We start from the raw sequence: 19,554 nt of genomic DNA on the forward strand, positions 1-19,554 counted from the left end.
AAGACTGGAGCACCTCCCATCCTATGGATGCTTGTAGCAGTTCTACGGAGAAAGGGAAACAACTGAATAATTGATAATAAATTCTGTAACACTCTATGGTGCCATTCAAATGTATTGCCATTACACTATTCTATTTTAAGCAAACAAAAGCAAATAAAAATGTCCTAATATTTTCCTATATATTTCTGTTTAATCTTATGAATTACACCCAGTAATGTATTATGATAGAAAGCAAAAGTAATATGGTTGTACTCAAATGAGTGTCCAATGATACAAGGCATATGAATTAAATCTATCCTGATTCATGAGAGGGGAATAATCCAGTATCAACAACTGCAAAGTACATTTTTAAAGCAACTGATTTGCCACAGTTTTGTACTACCTTGAGACTTCTTCATCAAGCAGGAAATGAGATGGAGAGACAATGTGATTTAGTCATTTTTAAATACTATATGTTATCAAATTTTACCTAGCTTAAAGGACAAAGAAGCAAAGGTTGACCTCTGCATTTCTGGATATATATTTAATGACAGCTGTAACTCAAATTTCCTTTTATCTTGCCTGGAGAAAAGTAATTAAACCCTAGGAAAGTCAAAGAACAGAAATAAAGGTGCAATGATCATTATATTAGCAAAGCTGGTGTTCAGGGCTGATGTACCTGGAAAAAAATCAATTTAAGTCAAATTCATATCTAGTAATTGAAATGAGCAGGTTAAACTACAAATTAATCACTCAAATTACATGTTTTCCTAGTAGTAGCAAATTCCTATTTTGGGGATATTTATTATTTTCTAAGCTTTAAATGACACTTCAATCATAGATGACGCTAAAAGATGCATATTCCAACATGTTAACAAAAAATTAAATCTATTAAAATTACAAAACAGAAATAACTACAACAGTAATAATTACAAATAGTAATGACAGTAGTAACCTTCACATTCATCATCATACCGTGGAATAACACTCTCTGTAAGCACTAATCACCTATTGCGAAGTGGGAATTCAACTGTCTATCAATCTCCTTTCAAGGCTTTCAAAAATAGTCAGGCTCAAGTAACTTTACTAAATGCCAGCACGGTTGGGCTGATCTGATCTGCTGATTTCACTTCTTCCCCTTTCTGTGCCACATATTCCAGAGAATTTGAAGTCTGGCAAGTAGAGGTACTAATGAAAATAAAAATTACCAAGTTGCTCTGCAACCTCTGCTAAAATATACTTCTAACACCGTTCATGTAGCTGTATCTGGTGATAAAAATGCTAAGACAAATGAAGCTATAAAATCCTGTCACCCTCCCCTGATATATGCAATGCAAAACATATATTAAGGTATTTGCAGTACAAGTAGTCTTCAACTTATGGATAGAATTGGGAGCAAAATTTCCATTCCAAGTTAGGTGATTGTTAAATGAGTCACTCTTGATTTTATGACCTTTCTTGCCACAGTTGTTAAGTGAATCACTACAGTTGCTAATGAATCACGTGATTGTAAATGGCAATCGTCAAAAAAATACATGCCAGTTGCCAAGTGCCTGAGTTTTGATGAAGTGACCTTGGGGCTTCTGTGATGGTCGTCGTAGTGTTGAATACTGGTTAAAAGTTCTGTGCCATTGTAATTTGAACACTCACTAAACCAATGGTTGTAAGTTGAGGACTTCCTGTACTATAATAAAATGGCAAAGATCCAAAAGAAGTAACTTTTGCTTTCTTACCTTGCGGGCTCGAATTTGTTTGCATATATCTGTTTGCTGACGGATTCGGTACTCTAAATCTGAGACATGAGCTTGAAGCCAGTTCCAGCGACTGACAATAGCAGCTCTGTCTGCTGCCCACTGCCATTCTGACCGTCGCCTCCTGGAAAGAAGAGAAATCAGCATTCAGTACTGATGACTGCGCACACACATGCTGTCCCAATTCAAGAACCACCTACCCTGGCTGCTTTTATCTTTTTTAATAGCCTTTTTTAAAAGGAGGGTGGTGTGTATAATACTCAATTCTACAAATTTGGAATAAAAAATATGCAAAGAACAGTTAAGACACGAGCATCTAGATTTCTGCTTGATTATATCTGACTAAAGTATTCCTGATACATTTGCTTTGTCATTTTCTCATCAATCTCTATGTTTGGCAATTTACTGACTCCAAAATATTAGATGACTTTCCTGTTTCCTACACATATTCTTAAATAAAATAAATTTATAGCTGTTCTGATATAAAATTCACAATAGAAATGTGATCATGTTGTCCTTGTATCCTTTCATCCTTATCAGCCCTCTTTATCAACCCTGTATTTCTCCTCCAAAACTGAATGGAAATTTCCAAACTGGAAACACAGAAAAACATTACTCCAAATAAGGCGTCAAGTCTTAGAAACTAGCTAATACTGCTCTAAAAAGTCCTTGGCCTTTTGTGTAAATTCTTTTAAAAAAAGACACCACATTCAAATTAGCTGATAAAAATTGTAAGATACCTTCTTGTTAATATTTTCCCAAACCGCAAAATTGTATAGCATTATCAACAGAGGCAAAGAAGCATTTACAACATTCCTCTTCAACTCTACATAGGGCTTATGTTTTCTGCTCTAATATTATAAACATAAATCTAAACAGCCATCCCACCTGGCTATAAAATCAGTAACTGGCTGGAACAAAAAAATAATAAGAGATATGGATGTGAATGTGTTGTACATTTAGCAAAAAAGGGAACTGGATAGTTTGCAAACTCGAATATATTTCTAGAGAAAATGGTAAAGCTCTCACAGAAGAATGTATAAACATATCAAGTTTTCCAAGTTTTTAAATATGCAGAAATTATTTATATTTCAACTTCTATGTTCTTTTTGTTCAAAGACTCAACAAGATATAAACTTTCTGACATACCAGTGATATACTATTCTGATTCCTAAATAAATTAATCAGTTACTTAATGCCTATTTTAGAATCTCCTATAAAAAATCCCCTAGCAGAACAATATCACAAATAATTTATAGGAAAATAAATCCATATGAAAAATTAAGGAGACTAATTTTATTTTTAATTAATAAACATTAATATTTTCAAACATGAAAATATCACTGAAAAAGAAGAGACTGAATACTGAATAAACTTGTTTTATATATAAATACTGCAGGCCAGCATTAACCTCGCTGTCTTTTTCATTTTCTATCTAACTATATACATATATACACCACCCTTATTATAGTACATATCACAGATAAACATATGGTGTGGTTTCACTTGTTAGTATCAGAGTTTGAAGAAGTCTCAAAGGTCAATTTAGATTACCGTAGTTAGACTATTAAGAAGTTCTTATTGTAAAAATCCCCTTTTAATGTGAACCCATTAATTTGCATCATCACAATAGAATAGAGTAACTGAAAATATTAATCACCTATATCAATCTTTCAAGTTCTTAACAATATCCACAATAATACCCTTAGTAATTTCTGTGTTTGACCAAACATCCATATCTTCTCTATGTCACAATAGAGTCCCCAGGTTAAGAATATGTGTAGCCATGCACAGGGAACAATTGCCATGCAAGATACCATTTTGCCCAGGAGTTATGAGAGGAGGACCAGTGGAACTGACCGGGTTGCTCAGATCCGATTCGCCAATGCTTTTATGCTCTCCTGGCGGTCCTGCGATAGATAAACCTCGCATAATGAGATGTCTACGATCGCCCCAGGTGTGGTAAGCGGGTGGTAGGAGCCAAGTGGCTCTTGTAATTAACTGAGAATCTGTGATCCTGCAGGATCCGGATTGTGACTTGCAGATTCTCTGCCGCCTGAAGGTGGGAGGAGGACTGGATTAAAATGTCATTTGGACACAGATTGGAATCGCCCTGAGGTGGGCCACCAGTGCTGCCAGTATTTTGGTAAAGGCCTTTGCTGCTTAAGACAGGCCTAACGGTAGGGCTCTGTAGTGGTAGTGATGTCCCACATAGTAGAACCTGAGGAACCAGCGGTGGGATGGTAGGAGAGGGATGTGGAGATATGCCTCCATCAGATCTATGCATGTTAGGAAGTTGCCCTCCCGGATGCTCTCTAGGATAGACTGGAGGGACTGCATCGGCTTTGCGACTGTAAATCCAAGAAGAGAAATAAATCCAGGAAAACCCAAGAAAAACTTCAAAGAGAATCCAAAGAAATTAGCTCTGCCCTTTTGCTCTGGAGCTCTTGCTAAACGGTGTCTCTCTTGAATTTGGAGAGTGGGGTGTCTTTGTAGTCTGTTTTTACTCCTGGCTACTGCCTGGATGAGTCCTTGAAGTTTCCTTGGAAAGATTTTCAGAAAGATCTTCCATTGCCTCGGGGCTGAGAGTGTGTGACTGGCCCAAAATCATCCAGCTGGCTTTGTACCCAAGAGGGACCTAGAACTATCAGTCTACAGTATTCTAGCCTGGTATCTTAACCACTACACCAAGCTGCTACATCAATCTAATTCCCTGTAGAATGGACAGATTACAAGTGAGCAATCTGATTTTAAACATTTCCCCATCTTTAAGAACAAAAAGGAAAGCCTTCTCATAGAAAACCAAAATATTCCTCTCTTCCTAGTGTACTGGGATGATGGCAGTTTTGTTTTACACATGTAAGTATTATTTCTCTAAACAAGTATTATAATAATTTAAATTCTTATCCATTCTGCATTTTTGATCTAGAAATTCTATTACATATTGCGAATAGAAACTGAACATAAAACTCCCCTATACAAGGAAATGAGAAAATTAGAAGGGCAATTTAGAAGAAGAAAAAATCTTGCAAATGTCCCTTATCTTTCTTAAAGGCATATAAAAAAGGTTACATTTTAATAATCTCATACAGCAGTAAAAATTAGTAGCTTTCCCTTTTTAATATATTATTATTAAACACTTTAGCATATTTTACTAGCTTTCGTGAACATTATTTTTTATCCCATAAATTTTTCCAACTAATTACTTTAAAATAAAATTAGTATTTTTCAATAATGTTTCCAAACATTTTCAACTATCACAATTCTGTCTTGGCTTACCAGCCACATTAGAAGCCTTTGTAAATATCCTTGTTTTTAGACCATTATTGTTGAAAATTTATTTCACCTTCCTCAAGAATCTGAAGAACTGTATTTTTTAAAGCCCTTCTTTACCCTCCCCTTCAATTTGCACAATTGTAGGAGGGAAAAGGTCATGCTGATAAACTAAAAATCCTTGCAAACTATGAAAGAAACCTGGGATGCCAATCAACAATTTGGTGGCTACTGGCAATGCCAGAGCTGCTGCTGGTGAATTAGAAGCACTTTGCCCCCCATCTTCTGGTGTGATGGAGCAAATTTGACTTTTTAAAAAATGCTGATGTGGATACTTTGCAGGTCACATATAGCCCAGAGACTGTAGTCTATGCAATTATTCATTTTACATAACTTAGCTCAACCTTCATTAATAGGAAAAGAGGGAAAAACTCTGAAAAATATTTGTCAACAGCTGGTCAGGAAGAGTATAAAGAAAACATGAACAAATAAGGAGATGGTACTCTAAGATTGTAAACCAACTTTTCTAACCCTGAATCTTCAAGTGTACTGAACTATTATCACTATCTTGGCAGTTGGAGTCTAATCCTGTCAGAAGGTATGTATGTGCTTGTAGAAGACTAGCATAAATCTCAGTTAAGCCATTTCACTTACCACTAGGTGCATTTAGCTCTCAAACATGGGACCTAGGTGTAATCTTTAAAAAACGATTACAAGGTTGTCTAAAGAAAAATATAGCATGGCATTTTATCAACATTTGAAATAAAGGGTTGATTAAGTAGGCAGGACCAAATCTTATTTATTTTAAAGATTTCTATGGCAGTCCAGCTTAAGAAACCTTGAGCATCTCACAACCATAAAAACCAAGAATAATGCATCCAAGTCTTGTTCTATACTTGTTCATCCTACTTTGTTCTCTTGAACAATAACAATACATATAATTTAGAACCCTTGCAATAGCTTTTCCCAAGTTGGATGCTCTATAAATTATGCTGCTATTACTGTTTATTCTATTTTAATTATGCCAGACTCTCAAAAACTTTGGATAGCATACAAAATAAATAACATAAAAATAACTAAACTGAAAGACAATAAAAAGCAATCCAGAAAAGAGCTTAAAGATAGATGCAAATTGGCAATCCAGGTAATATATCAATCCAAATATCTCAAATGGGGTGTGAGGCATCTCTCATCCACCTTATTCTAGTCCTGGAAACAGTGAGAGGCCATGTTTCTGGTCTCAAAAATCACTTTGTTTGTATAAAAGCACCTGGAGCACTCTTCTGGATATATAATACTAGGCAGTAACCATGGAAGATAGGTGGTCCCTCAAATAATTAGGCCCTATTTCATAGCAGAAATATCACATGAGCATGCTGAGATAAGCCCATCATTGCTTGTGTCACTGCATTCTGGACAATTTGAAGCTTCTGGGTGTCCTTCAACGGCAGACCCATGTGTATTGCAATAGTTAAGCCTTGAGTTGATAAGGGCATGAGCAACTGTCTAGAGGGCCATTCAAGGAGAGCAGTTGGAACACCATACTAAGCTACTTAAAAGCTCTCTGGACCACATCTGCCATCTGCTCTTCATGCAAAAGCTGTGAGTCCAAGACAACATCCACACTGTGCAACATTCCTCAATGAGGAACTGCAATTCCATCAAGGGTAAAGATGAAAAATTCCAACTAGCATGTTTACTGCCGAAAAGTCTGGGAACTAGTCAGAGGTGAAATGCTGCCGTTTCCCCCCAGTTTGCTCGAACAGATAGTAAAAAATGCTACCAGTTCAGCTGAACCGGTATTTCCGATGATCAGCTGGGGGACTATCAGCTGTGCCACGTGATTTAGATTAGCTAGAAAGCAGGAAATCGTTGAATTTCTTACTTTCTAGCTAATCTAAATCGTGAGGCACAGCTGATCTGCCTCCTCACTCTTGTACTTACCTTGGAAGGCTTCAAAATGCTTCTTTTTTTCAGCACCCAGGAGGCTTCCCTGAGGCCCACTAGACCAGGGGTCCCCAACCACCGGTCCGCGGACCGGTACCGGTCCGTGGAACAAGTCCTACCGGGCCACTGGTTTGCTGGGCGCCGCCATCTTTTTTTGATGAAAAAGTGCTTCCAGTGAGCTTTCTACCCGGAAAAGTTCACCGGAAGCACTTTTTCATCAAAAAAAGATGGTGGTGCCCAGCTAATGCCGGTACCGGGCCACGCCATTAAAAAGGTTGGGGATACCGGGCCGCGGCATAAGAAAGGTTGGGGATCACTGCACTAGACCAAAAGCGGGGCAAGGGGGGGGGGTTTGCTGAGAAAGGAAAAGACTTTTGACCCCCCCATCACATGGCCTTGTAGCCACGCCCAGTCACACAACCACCTGGCCACACCCACATAACCAGTAGCAAAGAAGTTTGAATCCCACCACTAGAACTAATCCATAAATCTGGAGGCTACCTTCTATCACAGTGTTCTCCAACCCATAGACAGACTGTGGAATTACAGTTTGTAGTAATGTGGCCCAAAGCTATTCTGTATGGATAGATATATTTGGACTTGATATTCCATGCATCCGAAATATATCAAATTGGAGACAGTGGCTCTATTTCGTTATATGAAGTACAATGACAATAAACTAAACTAAACTAGAAATGTAGAATTTCTTGTACAGTAAACAATCAATCCTTTAACAAAAATTTTTTATTGTAATTTCACTTAAAAATCATTATCCTAAAAATAGGTTACTATTATCCCTCAGCAGGTTCTTTTGACCAAGTAAAAAGAGGAAAAATTATCCTGCAATCCTTACCATTTAGTTATAAAGATTTTTCAATCCTACACACACACTAACCAGGGAACGCATCATTCTAACATCAAAGGAGGAAGCTTACTTCACAATAAGAAGTTTTGAATTAAACTGTAAGTAGAGAACTTAAAGGTTCAAATTCCTATTTAATTACTATGTGCAGAAGGACAAAATATCACTCCAATGTGATATTATTTTATGCTATGTTATGATAATATTCTACTTTGCATTGTTTTTGCATAATTGTCAAGAAAAACCATAAGGAAAAAATATCTTTTTTACATACATAAAGGCCATACCAGCATGGAGGCAGCAAATGAAACTTGACAATTTTTATTCCTTAAAATGACAAATGTTATGTCTCACTTTTTTATACCCAAGTGGATCCATATTATACACCCAAGTAATTATGGATGCATGTATCTTTACACATGTTAAACTGTACATTATATTGTACATATACATATCATATGTGTACAACAATTCTACTTTTTGGAGCAACTGATAAATGCTTTGCATATATTAAATTCTCAATAAAAAGATTATATGTTCAAAATGTAGTTAACTACATATTCTCTACAAATCAGTTATCTAATTAAAACTTCCTAGTTACTACTTCCAAGTATTTATTCAAAAAACTGTAAAACGTCTGCTAGTCTAACGTATGGATGAATTCAACGTTTCTAGTTTCTTTAGTAAGCAAGGATCTGAATAATAATTTCTACTGAAGGAAGATGCATATGTAGATATGTGCACAGTAGATAGATCAATTTTACACAATAAGACTGGTTTTATGTACATAAATAAAGGACATTATCAGTTTTTTGCCTGGATAATTTAAAATTAGTTCTACAAAAAACAGAATTTCTCCTGTAACTTCAGGATAATGGGGAAAAATTCAAAAGGCAGAGGTGGACATCTTAGAATAAAATTGCCCGCATGGTACATGTTTACTGCCAGGGCCTCTGGAGTTTTAAATTTCAGGATGTGGGTGTGCTGCAACATCTATAAAGAAAATGCAGGCAAAAACAAAACAGCGCCAAAACATTACAAATCTATTGGAGACCTTAATAAAATTAAAAATAATCCCTTTTTATATTTCCAGTGTGGATTATATTCTAAAAAGTTTGGTTATTTTTTCACATCTTCAGCCACAAAAGGTAATTATTGGCATCTGAACACAAATCAGATTTTATGCAGTAACCATTTTTCACAACTAGGTTTTCTGTTAGACCAAATAATGAATGAATGTAGCCAATACAGCTTAATGTCCTTAGTCCACAGACCTTAGTGCAAGATAGTAAAAGACCAAGGAAGGAGAATCAAATGTCAAGGATACTTTTATCACACCCACATCTGTGGGCACTTGCCAAGCTAGCATGCAGTTTCAAGCAGACAGGCTCCTTGACTGGCAAGGACAACCTCCTATAAATTTAAGCAGATGGCACTTGTAAAAAAAACAAACTGTATGCACATGGGTGCGGGATGGAAGTGACTGAGGCTTCACTTCACCTCTTTCTGTAGACTAATGTCGCATCACAGAAAGGAGGAAGGAGGCAGCAGTGATAGGAAATAAACAAACATATACTGAGAAGGTCTCTGTCCTTTATTTATTTAGAAAGAATGGGAGGATAGAGGAAAAAATAGAGAATAACTAGAAAGGAGGAAGAACTACCAGGATGACTGGAAGGTTTGAGCTAGGCCTCTGAGTTCTAAATACTGCAGCAAACAGGCAAGCTAAATGGGATGAACATAGATTACTTCCTTTTGTTAAGGGATGGGGTGGGGAGGATAGGATTTTTACTTTCTTCCCTTCCTCTTCTGAAGCACCATTAGATTCATATGCCTCTATGGTTACTGCATAAAGGTGGTTGTGTTTTTAAGACATCTAGAGCAGAGGTCTCCAACCTTGGCAACTTTAAGACTTGTGGACTTCAACTCCCAGAATTCTCCAGCCAGCAGAGCTGGCTGGAGAATTCTGGGAGTTGAAGTCCACAAGTCTTAAAGTTGCCAAGGTTGGAGACCTCTGATCTAGAGGGTTAATATCAGCATGGTAGAAAATGAAAATGAAAGAAGCAACAGTATCTAACCTTCTAGAAGATGATGGAGTAGAATGTGTATACATGCATATTTCCTGCTTCTTCAAATCTTCACATGAAAATGGCTGTGTGTGTTTGTGTGTGTGTGTTGGGGTGAGGGGGAGAATGAGTACAAGCACTTGTATTTTTTGCTTCCTGGTGGCAGTAATTAAGGCTTCCCTGTGGGAGTGGGTTGTGCCCTAGCCTTTTAAGAAGGCTATGGTCTGCCCTCATTTTAAAAAGCTATTGCTAGATTCCACCCTGTTAAGATAATTTTTGACCTGTCACAATCACAAACTTTTTGGGAAAAGTTGTTGAGAAGATGGTTGTGCGGCAGCACTACAAGTTCCTAGATGAAATGGATTATCTAGATCCTTTCCGGTCAGAGATTAAAACAAGATATGATATTTTTTTAAAATTGGTTTCACTCTGATGATTTCTGTCGTGAATAGGATGGTGTAGCGCATCCATCCTTGCTCTATTTGACCTCTCAGCAGCTTTTTATATATTTAACTATGGCGTCCTTCTGGAGTGGCTTGTTGGGTTGGAAGTGAGAGTTTCCATGTTTTCTTGTTCACTACCTTCCTCAGGGCACTCTTAGTATTGATAGGAAGCAAGAGGGCTTGGTACTCTCCCTGTTTCTGTTTAATACATTCATGAAACTGCTGGGTAAGACCATCTGCTAAACGATCCAAGCAGAGTCCCAGGAAGGCCAGATCTGCAAGTAAAGGCAAAGTCTCTTTATTCCAGAAAGTCCACAAGAGCAGAAGTAAGAAGGCAAAGAGCACTGGAAAAGCAGTTCTCCAGAGCTCAGAAGCAAGCAAACCAGGAGAGGTATTCCCCCTCTCCCAGCCAAGGCCTATTAGTCCCTTCCCACAACAGCCATTAGCATAGGACTTGCCTGCAGCTTCCAGGCTTGGTCACCAGAGGGAGATAGGGAGCAGAAAGGCAGATTCAACCCATATGTGCAGATTATCCCAAAGGCATGCTGGAGAAAAGTCACTTTTTTTCAGTGCCACTGTAACTTTGAACCGTCACTAATTGAATTGTTGTCAGTTGAGGACTACCTGTAACTGATTAGGTTTTTTGTTTTTGTTTCTAACAGTAACTAAAAAGATTGATGATCAACTTTTCAGCCTTCGATCCAGGATAATTTTTTGTTTTTAATGTAGGATAGGAATTTATCTCTAGGTCCAAAACACAGTGGAGAAATGGCAGCATCCACACCAGATGCATCAACACAGGCAAAATGACAACCATAGCACTGCAATCAAAACATTGCTCCTTGTTTGTTTTGATTTCTCCTGAAGAAGCCACTTTGGAGAAGGTGGTCAATTTAAATGAGAGAAAATGCTTTTTTTGTTGTATCTTAATTGTGGAATCTTGTTCAGGGAAGTACAGCTTCTTCTTGTGCAGCTTAACAGATGGCAAAAACCTTCCACTATACAAAATCCCCTTCCATATTGGTTTTTAAGTTTTTCTCATTCTTGGTCTTCTAGCATATAGTACAAATATAGCTTTTTAGAAAGTCATTTATGCTGATTGAATGTCCAAGGGAATCTAACTTGCATGGATTGAACTTTATTGTTACAATTACAGGTAAAACTCAAAAAATTAGAATATCGTGCAAAAGTTCATTTATTTCAGTAATGCAACTTAAAAGGTGAACCTAATATATGAGATAGACTCATTACATGCAAAGTAGTTCAAGCTGTGATTTGTCATAATTGAGATGATTATGGTTTACAGGTCATGAAAACCCCAAATCCGCAATCTCAGAAAATTAGAGTATTGTGAAAAGGTTCAATATTCTAGGCTCAAAGTGTCCCACTCTAATCAGCTAATTAAGCCATAACACCTGCAAAGGGTTCCTTTAAATGGTCTCTCAGTCTGGTTCAGTAGGAATCACAATCATGGGAAAGACTGCTGACCTGACAGTTGTGCAGAAAACCATCATTGACACCCTCCATAAGGAGGGAAAGCCTCAAAAGGTAATTGCAAAAGAAGTTGGATGTTCCCAAAGTGCTGTATCAAAACACATTAATAGAAAGTGATGTGGAAGGGAAAAGTGTGGAAGAAAAAGGTGCACAAGCAGCAGGGATGACCGCAGCCTGGAGAGGATTGTCAGGAAAAGGCCATTCAAAAGTGTTGGGGACTTTCACAAGGAGTAGACTGAGGCTGAAGTCAGTGCATCAAGAGCCACCACACACAGACGGGTCCTGGACATGGGCTTCAAATGTCGTATTCCTCTTGTCAAGCTGTTCCTTAACAACAAACGTCAGAAGTGTCTTACCTGGGCTAAAGAAAAACAGACCTGGTCTGTTGCTCAGTGGTCCAAAGTCCTCTTTTCTGATGAGAGCAACTTTTGCATCTCATTTGGAAACCAAGAAGCCAGAGTCTGGCAGAACAATGGAGAGGCACACACTGCAAGATGCTTGAAGTCCAGTGTGAAGTTTCCAGTCTGTGTTGATTTGGGGAGCCATGTCATCTGCTGGTGTTGGTCCACTGTGCTTCATTAAGTCCAGGGTCAACGCAGCCGTCTATCAGGAGATTTTGGAGTAGTTCATGCTTCCTTCCGCAGATGAGTTTTATGGGGATGCTGACTTCACTTTCCAGTAGGACTTGGCACCTGCCCACACTGCCAAAAGCACCAAAACCTGGTTCAATGACCGTGGGATTACTGTGCTTGATTGGCTAGCAAACTCGCCTGACCTGAACCCCATAGAAAATCTATGGGGCATTGCCAAGAGAAAGATGAGAGACATGAGACCGAACAATGCAGAAGAGCTGAAGGCCGCTATTGAAGCATCCTGGTCTTCCATAACACCTCAGCAGTGCCACAGGCTGATAGCTTCCATGCCATGCCGCATTGTGGCAGTAATTGCTGCAAAAGGGGGCCAAACCAAGTACTGAGTACATATGCATGCTTATACTTTTCAGAGGTCCGATATTGTTCTATGTACAATCCTTGTTTTATTGATTGCATTCTAATTTTCTGAGATTGTGGATTTGGGGTTTTCATGAGCTGTAAGCCATAATCATCAGAATTATGACACATCACGGTTTGAACTATCTTGCTTTGCATGTAATGAGTCTATCTCATATATTAGGTTCACCTTTTAAGTTTCATTACTGAAATAAATGAACTTTTGCACAATATTCTAATTTTTTGAGTTTCACCTGTATATGATTATAAATTGTATTACTACAGCTTACCATTAACATTTTATGGAAATATAGCTAAAATAAATAAGCTACCTCCAAAGTAATTGATGAACCATTACTTCTGGGAAGATGAATAAAAGATATGTTAACTACTCAAAGGAACAAGTACATGTACCCATGTAAAATACTGTGAGGATGAGACAGGGCAGAAGAGAAAGATTTGGAAGTTAGAAAAACTCAAACATTTATTTTATCTTAACTTTAACTCAAGGCAGTAAACATATTCAATACACCTTCCTCTTCCTATTTTCCCCAGAACAACCACCCTTGAGTTGGGTTGAACTGGAAGAGAATGATTGGCCCAGTCACCCATCTGGGTTTCATGGCTAAGATGAGATTTGAACTCAAGTCTCCTGCCTTACCCACAACACAACCTGATAAACATTAAAATCTACCTGAAAAACACATCTTTGTTTCCAATTTTCATTATCAGGAGACAAGAAGCCATCTTGCACAAATTCAGGTACAATCCTAAGCCTTTTCCTCTTATACTACTTTCTGCAATGAAATCCCATTTTTCATTATAAAAATAAAATCCTAAAGATTTAATACTTGCTGACAAAAGGATAAAGTGTTATTAGATACTATGAAGTGTCAGAAAAGGAAAAATCCATTAGGGTTAATCACGTTCTAATTGTTTGTGTGATTTTTCAGTCCAGCCAACACCAATGGAAAAATCTTATCACCAGGACCTCTGTTATTGCAACATGATTCTCCCAGCTACTGCAATATAGTTAACCTAGGCATACCAAGAAGCTAGGCAGAGTTATTATCTATGGTGATCCCATCCTATTTCAGTTGCTTTTAGGACTAGAACAGAAAGAGAGAAAATTTCCAAGCAATCCTCCTTTCCCCAAAACGTACAATATGAACAACTGACCAAAGGGGATGAGGGAGGGAGGAAGAGAAAGGAAAAGGGAGAGTGAAGGAAGGGAGGAGAGAGAGGGAGGTGGGGGAGAGGAGGAGAGGGAGAGATATCTTACTAATATAACCATCCAGAATCCTGTGAAATTTAAGTACAGAAAGAAAAAAGTAATGATTTAATTATATATATGTGTATGTAATGTATCTTCTACACTTCCTTAAAAAGCCTTAGGATATTTTTCTCTACTGCTAATCTCAGCCCTAAGATGATTGTAAAGTACCTCCCTCAGCATTCCCCTTTGCATGAGCAAATAGTCAAAAGAGATAACATTAAGCAGAAGCAATGGGAAATCTCACTTGCACTTTTTGCTGATAGCATCTGATTAGCTTTCAAACTAAGACTTCAGATTTTTAAAACTAAAGATATAACCAAATAACCACTTAGGGAGACAAATGCTTAAGATACTCCCCCCATGCAACAGTGACAGAAACACATGCTGAATACTACTGAACCATCCGAAAAGCCCCCTCCTCAGATCAAAGTCCAAAAGATTTCAAGAATGTAGTCCTAATGACTGTTTTAACCAGAAATTACAAGAGCTTTCCTTACATAGTTTTTTAAATACAGCAATACAAATGGGAGAAAAATTGGTAAACATTACCAGCACTTTATCACTACGTTATAACGGAAAGGAATTGTTACTCTAGAATGAAGTTTATATAAAAGTATCTGGAGAATGATCATATTTCAATAAATTTCAGTAAGCAAGCAACACCATGCCAGCTACAAATTACTGATACTAGAATACCCCTGAGAACATCAGTTGAGGAAAGCTCTTATAGCCAGTTCTTAAAACTTATTAGCAACCTGGGTTTTAGAAGTTATTATTATTATTCTTATTACTAATTATATGAAAAAACAGTGAGAATCAATATTAATATCTACTTACATCATACTAGGCAATCTTGTTATATGCAGTAGTTGTAATGTAAAAATGCCAGGAATACTAAATTACTGAATCTCACATGTCTGTCTGTGAAATAGCCTGACACCCTGGCTTTACAAATAACAAAATTTGCAGAGATGAAATCTTCAAACAATGAGGACTACTTATAGTAGACACAACAATCACTGATTTATCTCCTTCCATTCTCAAGGATAGCAAAATTGAAAACGGGAAGAAGAAAGGATACTCTGACCTACATCTCTAACATATTTTGCTTTTGCTGAGGCCAGTGATGATTTGGAATCTTTGGATCTTTGGCTATACTCTCTGCTACCACAACCGAATAATTTGATCTGCATCCTATGGGTAAACCAAGTAAACAATTATCTCTAGCCAAATTGAAAAAAAGAAAATTAATCATGTTATCTCATTATTGCTTGTAAAGGAACTAAGCAATTTGAACTGTCAAGCACTGGTGAAATCAGGAGATCCAGGCAGTTCAAATGGATATAAAGATTTATTGCAACCTTAAGCGCTCTACAAGAATCTGAAATACTAATGGCCCAAGCAAACTGGCGGGTTGATAAGAGACACAGGAATTCAAGGTGGGCTGAATTTAAATCTCTTGTGGGCACAAAGGACTCATTACTGATGATGCATTTGAGCCCTCCCTCAGACTCAGCCTGGTCATTTCCTACACGTATAACTGAATTCCTCATTAATTTAAGAATGCCTCTGAAGACATTATATGTTCAGTGTATATCAATGAACAATTAATGCCACATTCAGTATATTAAGTGCAAGGTTTCATGTAAACTTAACAATATATGCCCATATTATTTATCTTATATAAGTCATGGCTTGACTGGCAGGAAGTAATCTAAAACTCTGCAACTCATCAGCTTCTTGCATATTCATTTCTTCACTGAAAGACAACACCCACATAAGCATATGACTAATTTTGTTCTACCAATTAAATTACATTTAGTGAATTTTCAAAACAGGATGATAACAACATTCTGGATCTCTACCATCTTACTCTGAACTTTCACTTTTAGCAAGTCATCACTGAAAGCCTATCAGGATATACTACACACAACAGAAATTTTCAGGACTTTCTACATTCTTAAAAATTACTGAGATCTTCTGTTATGAGTTTTGTCTTTTAGTATTTTAATATTAAAAATAAAAGCTGAGAAAATGTGTGTGCATGTTTATGTATATATACATAAAGGACAATAAATCAATCATATTTTAACACAAAAAAACCCAATCCTAAAACTGAATTATTATTTATTTTAATACACATTTATTATTAAACCTTCTACCATAAAATCTTCTAGGCAACACAAAATAGGTCCCATTAGCCATCAAAATTATGATGTTATCACACGTCATGCAGCCTCTGGAAAATTCATGACAGAAAGACAGGCAAGTAATAGTATTTATTATGAAAATAGCTTGAATCTTCTGAAAAACTTAATGATCTCAAAGATATCTAGACCACACTTTGTATATAGTAACAGCTATATTGCTTCAGTATATCTCTAGCTAAACAAACACAGCAATATTCTCTCTTTTGGAGAAACAGCAGCATGGATAGGAACAGGTAACTGTCATTTTTTATACATTAAATACTGTAAATTATAATTTATAAATAATTAATTGCTCCAAAACATCTTTCTCCTCCAGAATCTGCAATTTTTGGAAGTGATTGAAAACAAAATCTGAAACCAAAATAAACTGCCATAGTTCTCCTGAATGCCCAATGAGCTGGACTTTGTATTAGCACATCTGCCTGGGTAATGATATTAACTATCTTAGAATCATGGGAGTTGAAGTTTGTGCACCAGGAATATGAAGACTGAAATCACTATGCGCTCTATTATAAATAGTCCTAGATTTACAACCATTCATTTAGTGACCCTTCAAAATTACAATAGTATTGAAAAAATGACTTATGATCGATATTCACATATGGTAACACACCCCTGGTCACATGATCAAAATTTAGGCAGTTGGCAACTGGCATGTATTTACAATGGTTGCAGCGCCTGAGGGTCATTTGATCGCCACTTGCTATTTTCCCACGGGCTTCTGACAAGCATAGTCAATGGAAGAAGCTGGATTTGCTTAATAACCAAGTTATTTACTTAATAACTGCAGTGGGACTCACTGAACAAATAGCTTCCTTAGCAACAGAAATTCTCAATATAAATTGATGGCTACCTGTACAAGAAGTTCTGCACCAAAATATATCTCTGAAAGCAGCATATTATTCTCATCAATTTTGGCTGATGAGAAACCTTTCTTATATTCCCACCAATTTTATGGATGTGGTTTGTCACTGCTTTCTTCTGGGATGTATTTTCAAACTAATCTTCAGCGCTTGGATTTTTCAGTGGTCTCCTATCCAAGTACTAAAAGAACCTATGTTTAGTTTTCTGAGAGCAACCAGTTAAAGTGCTTTTACCAACATTGACAGTTTTTCTCTATAGTCACAAATTTCTTTCTGTCTGTCTGTCTCTCTCTCTCACACACACACACTTCAGTATCACCCAGTGAAAAAGGGCACAATTTAGTATCATCTAGTGCAGCAGCAGCAAACTCGCAGCATCATGTTGTCGTCATGTGATGTATCGTGACTGTTTCCCCCTTTGTTAAATCAGGGGTGGGTGTGGCCAGCGCATGACCCATCCAGACCACGAGTTTGGCATCCCTGATCTAGTGCATTTGTTAATCTGCACTCTGGTCAGTATAGTAATGTATTTCTTTACTATTATAAATCTTCTGAAGATGGATCAAGTCATTCACCTGGGCACATGTATATTATACGGAACATATTCAGTTAATACTAGGTGTGATGTAACTGCTCACCCTAATGAACACAGGGTTTTGTAGGAGATGGGGAAGAGAAAAAAGCAGTTTGCTGTTATTTTGGGAGGGTGGGAGGCGAGAGAAGTCAGCTCATTTTTATAAAACTATAGCAAAATTCACTTCCTCCAACTATTCATAATATTTCAAAAGTATCATTTGTGTTATGTGATTTATATTCTAAATGGTTACAAGACAGAAAAGTGTAAAGAGTTACAAACAGTTGTTCCAAAGCCTGATTATTTCCTTGTACAACTCCATTCTCCCTGGAAGTGCTGAGTCATCCACAGCTAGGAAAAATAAAACAAGCAAGCACACATGCGCAGACATACACACACAACCACAGCAGACACTAAACATGCCTCCTTTGGGAAAGCATTCCATCAACAGGGCTGCACAATTACATAGAGTTCCTTCAAAGTTACTACCTACTGGGATCACAGAGCAGCTAGAAAAAAAAACCTGGAGATCAAGGATATAGGCAGCTCCCGCTGGCTTAAGCTGTCCTATACATGCTCTCAAACAGTACATATCTTTTAAAAGAGGAAGCACCAGGACTTTTTCTGGAGTGCACATGCAAGGGAGATTTTCGTCACATAACACCTAGCAACTATAATTTGAATGTTCTTAGGACAGATCCTAAGCAATCTTTAAAAAGAAACACACACAGATAATTGTAACTGTATGATCTCATCTAGAAATGGATGCAGCTGATGGAAAATCAAACCACAAAAGATTAAATAATCAATTACAAAAGCTGAATGAACATCTGTTAAACAAGAGGATACTTTATTTTTAAAGAGTGTGATCTCACCTAGAAGATATTGAATGCAACACCAACATATGAGAGAGAGAGAGAGAGGGAGGGAGGGAGGGAGGGAGAGAGAGAGAGAGAGAGAGAGAGAGAGGGAGAGAGAGGCAGACATTGCTTATTGTACCTTATGACTATTATTAAGTGTTGTACCTCATGATTCTTGACTCTTGATTAATGTATCTTTTCTTTTATGCATACCGAGAGCATATGCACCAACACAATTCCTTGTGTGTCCAATCACACTTGGCCAATAAAGAATTCCCTTCCCTTTCTTCAGTCAGTTTCTTGTAGCACCAGTCTAAAAACCATGAAACTGAGTTCTAATCCCACATTACACAAAGTAATTTAATACTAAAAATTAGGTACAAAAACCAACTGGGTTGAGTGTCTTTGAGAAAATCACTCTCTTCTCAGTCCAACTCTCCTCACAGGGTTGCTGTTGTAAGAAAAAGCAGAGGGTATTAGGCACGGTTGTGCCTTGCGTTGTTTATAAAAATAATAAGGGGAGGGGACTGTTAAAAATGTTTTTAAAAACCCAACATTCTCCCTTGTAAGGCTGCAATAGACAGGCATGATATTCCCCTCTGAAAAAAAAAATCGGGGCCGGCCAAAAGAGACCCCCCCACCGCGTGCAAAGAAATCGCTGCCCAGCTCCCTTTCCTGCCGCTCAGCGGCCTCCGCTCGCACCGCCCGCCCGCCCGGGCTCTGCTCAGGTATCCGGCTGGGACTGTCAGGAGTTGCTACCGCCGGCGCGGCTCCACGCGGCTCCAGTCCCACGTTGCCTCGGGAAGGGAAAGGCAAAACCAGGAGTCGCTGCTGCCGTTGCAAAGTGCTGCCGCGGCTCTTCCTTTTGCCTTTCCCTTCCTGAGGCAACGCGGACTGGAGCCAGGCAGAGCCGCGCCAGCAACTCCTGACTCGGGCCTCCGAGGGGAGGGAAGGAGGAGAAGAAGGG

At 37.9% G+C, this 19,554-nt stretch overlaps 1 protein-coding gene across 12 annotated transcripts in view; it reads right to left on the bottom strand.

Moving 5' to 3' along the window:
• Positions 1-19,554, bottom strand: part of KANSL1 (KAT8 regulatory NSL complex subunit 1) — a 213,734-nt gene that overhangs the window by 64,910 nt on the left and 129,270 nt on the right. For all 12 annotated transcript variants that reach the window (XR_015745633.1, XR_015745631.1, XR_015745632.1 and 9 more), the window contains one exon: positions 1,713-1,854. Coding sequence is in view for 9 of the 12 variants with exons in the window: in XM_087945426.1 (XP_087801552.1) it covers positions 1,713-1,854 (142 nt within the window). In the remaining 3 variants the exon portion in view is untranslated. The remainder of the gene's footprint in view (positions 1-1,712; positions 1,855-19,554) is intronic.

Source organism: Notechis scutatus, chromosome Z, assembly GCF_049901735.1.
Source record: "Notechis scutatus isolate UNSWTSFEM ecotype Mainland chromosome Z, rNotScu1.2, whole genome shotgun sequence".
NCBI classification, from domain to species: domain Eukaryota; kingdom Metazoa; phylum Chordata; class Lepidosauria; order Squamata; family Elapidae; genus Notechis; species Notechis scutatus.